The sequence below is a fragment of the Homarus americanus genome, unplaced genomic scaffold (genome assembly GCF_018991925.1).
Source record: "Homarus americanus isolate GMGI-L3 unplaced genomic scaffold, GMGI_Hamer_2.0 scaffold37359, whole genome shotgun sequence".
In the NCBI taxonomy this organism is placed as follows: Eukaryota; Metazoa; Arthropoda; class Malacostraca; order Decapoda; family Nephropidae; genus Homarus; species Homarus americanus.
Window position 1 is genome coordinate 8,693 of NW_024726010.1, and position 8,808 is coordinate 17,500.

At 34.5% G+C, this 8,808-nt stretch overlaps 1 protein-coding gene across 1 annotated transcript in view; it reads right to left on the minus strand.

The window, feature by feature from the left end:
- Positions 1-1,514: 1,514 nt before the first annotated feature.
- Positions 1,515-8,808, minus strand: part of LOC121865326 (glutathione hydrolase 7-like) — a 41,687-nt gene continuing 34,393 nt past the window's right edge. The window contains exon 5 of the mRNA XM_042364665.1: positions 1,515-1,571. Coding sequence (XP_042220599.1) covers positions 1,531-1,571 — 41 coding nt within the window. The 3' untranslated portion in view covers positions 1,515-1,530. The remainder of the gene's footprint in view (positions 1,572-8,808) is intronic.

Genomic DNA, 8,808 nt, shown 5'->3' on the forward strand with positions numbered 1-8,808 from the left:
AGTAAAGAAATGGAGTTTCTAACAATTAGAACTGCATTCACGGACTACGATAGTTTAGACTCAAAGAAAACATACCCAGCACCCAGAAACCTTCTGGGGAGTGGGCTAGTGTCTGTGTGTGCAAGATGTCTAGTTTAGACACTCAAAAACTTGTTCCGATAGCAGGGATATCACTGATTATTATTGACACAGACCCTAGGTGGTCTGGGTAGAACTAAAAGCATTCCCTGACTGAGATACCTGTGTCAGGAGGACAAACTATGACAGTCAAGTTTATACAATACTGCACAGTACCCTGTATAATACTTAAACCTGGTGAATCAAGCAATTTTGTTAGTATGCAGTAATATGACTGTTTATTGAATTAATATCGGAATAATTTTGTGCTTTTCTGATGTAACAAATTGCACATATAACCACAGTTCTTTAAACAAATACTTAACACAATTTGAAAAGTGAAGTACAGGTACGGACCATTTAACCGTCATGCTTGGGACCTAGGTGAACCCGGTGTCTTGGTTTTGTGGATCTGTAGTTCTGAACATTGTATCTATACTGAACAACAGGGTTTCCTTTCTTTCAGTACCACATTGCACATCCACCTCACCATTTCAATATATTTTTGGGCATTGTAGGACTGTAGGTAAACTTGGTTGACTCTCCAGCCTTCAATCTTCATAATATGCTCTTCTGGGACTTATGGTTGAGGTTAGGAAGGATTTACTTATGAGAATTTTACCCAAATTAAAAGCTATTTCAGTCTTGTTCTAATTTAGTTCAATCACTTATGTCAGGGTTCAAAGACCGCGGGTTTCATACCTTTAGAAGCAGTGGTTCCCAACCTTTTTGGCTACGACCCTAAATTTCCCAACAATGGGTGTCATGACCCTCAGGCATATAATATACAGTATTATACAGCTTGAATGTTAAGCAAAATTTTTTGACTTTATGAAAGAACTATATTTATTAAATTGTCTGAGGGCCTTGACCCTACTGAGGACACCCTGGACCTTGATTTGGGTCACAACCTGTGGTTGGGAACAGCTGCTTTAGAGTTAGACTATGGACTATACAACCACTCCTCGACTTCGACGAGGGTTGGGAAGCCCAAATCCAGGTCATGAGTCGAAATGCGAAGATAATACAGTACATAGTAAATCTAAAATGGGTGTCTCTTTTCTTCTCAGCACCACAAAACTCTCACTTTTAAGCTTGCCAGCCATTTCAAAGGGAATCACAAACAAAAATTTTGTCAGTACACAGCGCAATCACTAACGTTGGGACTCGAAAATCGTAATTTGAAAAAATTTTTGGGATGACTGGAGGCGTGTATGTCCGGTGGTAGTAAGTCGAGTAGGTGAAGAAGTCAGGAGTAACTGTACTTGAGTCACAAGCTATCCATAAGCTACAAACAAATACAAGTATTAATGAATATATAAGAACTTATGCACTGACTTACTTAGCAATTTCAATGCTGGGCTGAAACAAAGATGACCATGGAAGCTTCCCATACTACTTTATGAGCATATTCTAGGCCTCGTAGCAATCCAGGTACTCAATACTCCGTCCATCTGTTGGAGAGGATAGAACGTTACACTAATGATCAGTTGTTCTTATGCCTAAAGCTATCATTGCTTCATATACAATAAATCTAGAAAATTATCACTACTTCATGTAATACAGTATATCTAATGTATTGATCTCAATAGTACATGTTAGTTAACACACATCATATGATCGTATTATGCTCATAGTCACTATAACCATGAAGCTATGCCTTCATTATTGAGTCTTCCATTTGTGGCATCCGTTTCTCACCGCTTCAGTATGCCTGAGTCCTCCGTTTTCTCTCAAGTAGTACTGAGACTCTGATATTCTATAGTATCATGTCATGTTGAGATTTGAAATTGGAGATTAATTCATATATTTTTGTTAGTTAGATATGTGCCTTACAGATAAAACATTCAAGATCCCTTGTAGTGATGTTGAAAGCTTGAACTGTATTTACTTTTAGTAAAATTATCAGGGTAAGTTTGTAAGTGAGAAGGGCGATCCCCTAACATCATCCCTGGGACACCCTGAGTTTCCAATTGCTACTGAAGTTAGATCATTTTAATTTCAAGCATCAGAGAATTTGATGTTTGGATTGAAATACAGTGGACCCTCATTAACGAGCAGTTGAATTTCGAGATTTTAGTTAATGAGTTACCTCCCGTCCGGACTTTCATCTCTATTAATGAGTCCAAATTCTTTTAGCAATACATCATTGAAACACGTTTTGTGCTACATCAGCTGATCGACTCGTCCGCAATAATCGGTTCTATTTTTACCTTTGTTTCAGTGGGTAAACATGAGAAAGTTGCGCTCTTGAATATTTTTGCATTTTACATTAAAATTATTGGTTATTCTGAAATTTAGTTAACATATTGATAATATACAGTGCAGTGTTGGTTTACAGAAAAAATCTGGACCTGGATTTCGAAGATTACAACAAAAATTTGGGGGTTCTGGGCTAAGAAGCCCCTAGAAGCATTCCCAAAACAGTGTGAAGGTAGATTTAGGCTATAAGTTTTTTCTTATAAAATGTCAGACTAAAATTAGCAGAATATAACTTGCATTGCTGGAATCCTTGAAGACAGCGAATAATTTGAACATAGACATCATATATTTTGCACAAAGAGATAAAAATTTTAGTCCTTTAATGTAGTACATTTAGTGCAAGTTTTTCATTTATTTTCACTCTTTTACATGCAAACACCATCCCAAATATATATTGTGAAAAAAGTAAAGGAAATTATTGTCCTAGGGCGAAACCTGTACTGTACTCAAATGTATAAATAATTACTAAAATTTTATATCTAGCAAACTATAGCATGTTTATACAGCTGCTCCTCAACTTAGGATGGGGCTAGGGACCCAAATCCAGGTCATTAAGTTGAATTGGTCAAGTAAATCTAAAATGCTTAAAAACTACATAGAAAATCTAAAATGGGTGGGTCTTTTTCTTCTCAGCACCACAAAATCACTTTTAAGCTTAGCCATTTTAAAGTGAATTACAAACAAAAATTTGTCAGTACACAGTGCAATCACTAACGTTGGGACTTGAAAATACTGTGCGTAATTTGACAAAATTTTGAATGCGACTGAGGTAGTGGTGTATGTCTGGGTTGATCGTGGAGTCGAGTATGTAAGTAAGTCGAGGAGGGGCTGTATTCAAATTAATCACTATCACAAGAATTCCAGCAATGTAAATCATATTCTCCCAAGTCAATTCAGTGACATTTTATAAGAGAAAAATTAAACTCCTCTATATGACAGATAAATAAATACTACAAGGTACAACCGTAGCCAGCTGTCAAAGCACCTCACCTCCTTCCCTCCTACGCCCATGTTTACTCAAGAGTAAACATTATATCTAAAATTGTATGTCTAATGCAAAATCTATGATGTTTATATTCAAAATGATCATCAAATTGTAAGAATTCCAGCAGTAAAATTATATTCTGGCCAGATAATTTGTATGAATTTTATGAGCTAAAACAAATATCTTCAGTTAATAAAAAAAAAAATATTCTTCACGACACTCTCTGTCAATCAAAGTACCCCATCTTGCGTGTTGGCGGGCCGTTCAAACCCGTCAAAATTCAAGTTTCCGCCGTCAAAATTTTTATTTATTTATTTTTTGTGTGTTCCAATAAAATACGTTAAGAATTAAAAACTTGGGAAATTTGAGAAGCTACTATACGACATTTAACCCTTCAATATGTCTTCAAAGAGACCATGATGCAGAGAAAGTGGTGCTAGGCTCCAAGCATAAGCACAAGTCACTATCTATCCAGGAAAAGGGTGAATTTCCATGGTCCGGCACCAGTCAGGTCCCGAGGTTGCCGGACTAGAGAGGTACAACCTGTATTACAATAATATTCTATCCTAATTGACTTGAATAAATACTACAATACCATACTTCTGAATATTTTCATTAAAATCCATCCAAATCATTTTCCTTGTCATCGTCTGCAGCACCAAACAGCTTCTCCCAGTACTCTCCTTGAACAGGGCTAGAAAGTACGTGTTTTTCGAATCGTTTTCAGTTAAAAAACTGTTACATCACATGTATATTTTACCTAAACTCGCCTGAATGAATATATTCTTGGAAATAAATAGTAGTTTTGCTGAAGCGTTATGTATTTTAATGTAAAATAGGATAAAATACATAGCGAAAACAAAAGATTTACCTAACCTTCGATGTTCAAGAGAAGTTCGCCGTTTTTAATAGTTTTGGTTAAAATACTGTTATATTACAATCATATTCTATTCATACTGTGCTTGATATAATACATTCACGAATGTAATATTTTGCTGAAATGCATTACATATTACAGTGGAAAGTGGGATAAAATGTTGGCGAAAACAATGACTTTGAAATATAATGCAATATTAACTCCTAAATGGGTTAATTAGGACAATACATTAAAACGGACACCTACACCCTATTAGTCGAATTACGAGATCGACATGTATATATATATATATATATATATATATATATATATATATATATATATATATATATATATATATATATATATATATATATTATATATATATATAAAAAATATATATATATATATATATATATATATATATATATATATATATATATATATATATATATATATATATATATATATATATATATATATATATATATATATATATATATATATATATATATATATATATATATATATATATATATATATATATAATATATATATATAAAGGTGAGTCCAAAACTATATGGTAAAAAATATAAGTAGTAATATATTTCACAAGCCTTAAAATTGTCCATTTGGTTCATAGATAAGGTCTGTAAATTTTATCCATATTCATTAACATTAGAGGTCAATCCATTTTGCATATTATACTTGTTGTGTAGGACTGAATTTTCTTGTCCATGATACAGTCTTAATATACACAACACATTATATTGGGTATATTTCAATGTATATAGCCTAGTTGCCTATTTGGAAGGGCAAAGAGTCAAGTATTGAGTCAAAGGACTGAAATGACAGGTTGAAACAGGAAACACAGGCAAGGGTTACCATTAATCAGATGAAGTTACTTATTTCATTTATATCTCATCAGTTCTACAATTATTTCATTATCAATCTAAATAGTATATTTTGCTGAATAAAGACAATGTGTTTATAATGTGTTTATCTAGCGAAAAATCCTTATGCATTACTAAATGGAAAAAAGAGGATTGACCTCTAAATATGCTTTAAATAATCAAATTTTTTTCTGGGATGCATTTTATACCTAATGGACAAAAATAAACCTTGTGGAGAAAACGTGTATACAAATATGTGATATTTTGGACCACCTAAATATATATATACAGTGGGGTATGCTATACTGAACAGATCCTACTAAGAATATTCCTATAACGATGGTTTTTTACCTATAAAATTGAGAATGCTATATGACGGAACTCCTACCTATGACGGATGAATCTTGCAGGGACTATTTAAGCCTGGCGCATGAATATTGTTATGCCCGCGACCCCACAACAAAAGTGTCAGGCGCCATCTTTGTCATTATTGTAGCCAGTGCACCACTGTTATTGTTAATTCGTCTTTTGATGTGGAAATAGAGTTATTTGCATAAATATTTTGTTATACAAGTGTACAATTGTGACAATAATGAATGGATTCAAAGCGAGTGAAAGCTCACCAACTCTTGAAACTAAGTAAGAAATCATAAAGAAAGCGTGAGGAATGGAACAAGCATTGCGAAACTTAGTGATGAGTATGGGATGGCTAAATCAACTATAATATGCGATTTTAAGAATAAAGAGGAGTTGAAAACTGTGCAAGTGGCTAAGGGAATCTCTAGACTTAGCAAAGCAAAGGTGTAATGTGATTGAGGATGGAAAATTGCTCTTAGTGTGGATAAGGGAAAAAATGGCAGTGATAGCATTAATTGAAGCTATAATAATAATTTGTGAGGAGGCCAGACAATTGTTGAGGACCTTAAAGCCAAGACTCCCAGTGCAAGTGATAGTGATGTGCCAGTGTTTAGGGGTACCAAGGGGGTGGTTTTACTGGTTTTCAGAAGGAGGAAATAAATTACATAGTGTTGTGAGACATGGTGAAGTGCTGCTAGTGCAGATAAAGGAGAAGCTAAGAACTTTTTCATGACATTTTTTAATATTATTAAAAGAGAGGCTGTTCTCCTTGAGTATTCAGCAATGATGGAAACTGGACTTTTTGGAAAAAAAAATACCTCGCCGTACATACATTACCAGGAAACTTCTGTCCTAATACCGTAATGAAGATGACTTACCCTCCTTCTTTGTGCTAATACTTCTGGTGACTGCAAATAAACCCACTCCTTGTGTACCATGCAGAAAACCCCAGAGCTTTCAAAAAACATTAGGAAGACCCGCCTTGGTGTTGTGGCGGTCAACCCCCAAAAGGCTTAGGTGACCAAGAAATTTATTCTCTGAGTCGTTGATTGAGTGTTTTGGACCCAGTGTTGAGGGCTACACTCAGGAGAATCAAATACTTCCACAAAAAGCTTTAGTTGAGTGATAGACAATGCACCAGCCCACCCTCCTGAATTTGATGGTTGAATTGCCCAGGGGTTTCAACTTCATCACTGTGCCTTCTTGCCCACCCATAACACCTCTCATCAGCCCATGGATCAACAGGTAATTTCTAACTTTAAGCTGTACACAAAAAGGCACTGTTTTTAGAAAATGTTTTCGTCCACTTCTTCAGTGATGTTAGCTTGGAAGAATTTGGAAGAGTCACTTCCAATATAGCGAACACTGTTTTTTATAATTACACTCAGCCTGGAAAAGAGGTTACTGTGAGGTGTCTTTTGGCACTTTCTTACGCGTGGCCTGAATGTTTCCTTCAAGACTTTGAGGCCGAAGGATTAGAAGAAGAGGCTGTTGTTCATGAAATTGTGTCTCCTGGGCAATTCCGCCCAGGCCTGGAAGATGGATGATGTTGAGGAGTTGGTGGAAAGAGCACAGTAAGGCATCCACTGAGCTGCTTAGGCTTCTGAAGACAAAAGCAGAGACACTGAGCGGGCTTAACTTCTGAGGAGTCAGGGGAGGATGGAGGGAGGACAGGAGAAAGCCGCATCGACAGCCAAAAGGTCTCAAGGATGCGTTCTTGCTGAACCAAACTGCCCAAAACTTGCTTGAGATTATCATCTGATGTTGGTTTCCGTGCAAAGGCCATCAGTGTGTTCAATGACAATGTTATGAACTACTTTTTGGAAGGTTCAGAAATCAAGGTTGACAGCCAACCCTGGATTCCTTCTTTACGAGTAACAAAAGACCCTACAGACAAAGTGCCTGTGAGACAGTCACGAAAGAGAGGCTAGGAAGGATGACTCCTCCTCCTTCCACCTCTTCTCAATAATTCTCTCCTCCCCCCTCCCCTCTTATCTCCTGTCCTGCATGCTGAACAACACTAAGGTAAGATAAAGTACACATTATTTTACATTTCCACAGAATTTTTTCAGAGTTAATGTTGAGGCCTGGAACTGATTAATCCTGCTTGAATGAATGCTACCTTAGCGAGCGAGGTTCTAGAACCAGTGAATTGGTTATAGCATACCCCCCACTAATATATATGTGTATATATATATATATATATATATATATATATATATATATATATATATATATATATATATATATATATATATATATATATATATATATATATATATATATATATATATATATATATATATATATATATATATGCTGATAACCACGGGAAGAAGAAAACTTTGAAGTTCCCAAGGCGGCTGGTTAACATTCACATCTTCGGGGGTGAGTACAGACTAGAACAGTAATACAAATCAAAGGTGTATATATACAGAGGAGGGTGAGACCAGGTCACAATGTGGTCAAGGTATTAGAGTGTGGCCCTACTGTCTTTAAATAGCACACAACAGTTGGTGGTCCAGGTCAGATGGTCAAGTGATACGGCCTTCTCACCTGATCTAAAATCTTCTTAATTACAAAATTGTCCAGCTTATTGCATGCCGTTACTCAAATTCATGTTGAATGCTTAGAGTATGTTTAATAAGACTAATTCTATGATGTTCCTACTATCAATTGAATTACATGAAGTATAATATTGAGGAAGCATTATCCCAGTCAATGCAATACTTGTTATCCCTCAAATGAACAAACAAGGTATTAGTTCACAACCTGTCCTAACACAGTGTTATAGCATAGCATATACTAACACAGTGTTATATATGTATATATATATAATATATATATATATATAAAAAAAAAAAAAAAAAAAAAAAAAAAAAAAAAAAATATATATATAATATATATATATATATATATATATATATATATATATATATATATATATATATATATATATATATATATATATATATATATATATATATATATATATATATATATATATATATATATATATATATATATACGGACGACCCCGACTTCGACCGTCGGGACTTCGACCGCCGCAGATTTTTTATTATTATTATTATTTTTTTCAAATGACACTCATTTTCTATACGAAACGTTTCCAGTTAATGTAGTCTCCATGTATAATTAGAAATTATGGGGGCCCCATGTGCTTCACTGACTACATTAAAGGTAAGTGTTCAGTCACACTGTAACCATTCCTTATTATTTATTACTTTCACTGCTGTATCCATTCCACATTATTCATTACTTTTACTGTACTGTATTTCATTGTAGATTATTTATTAAAAAAAAAATAAATAAATAAA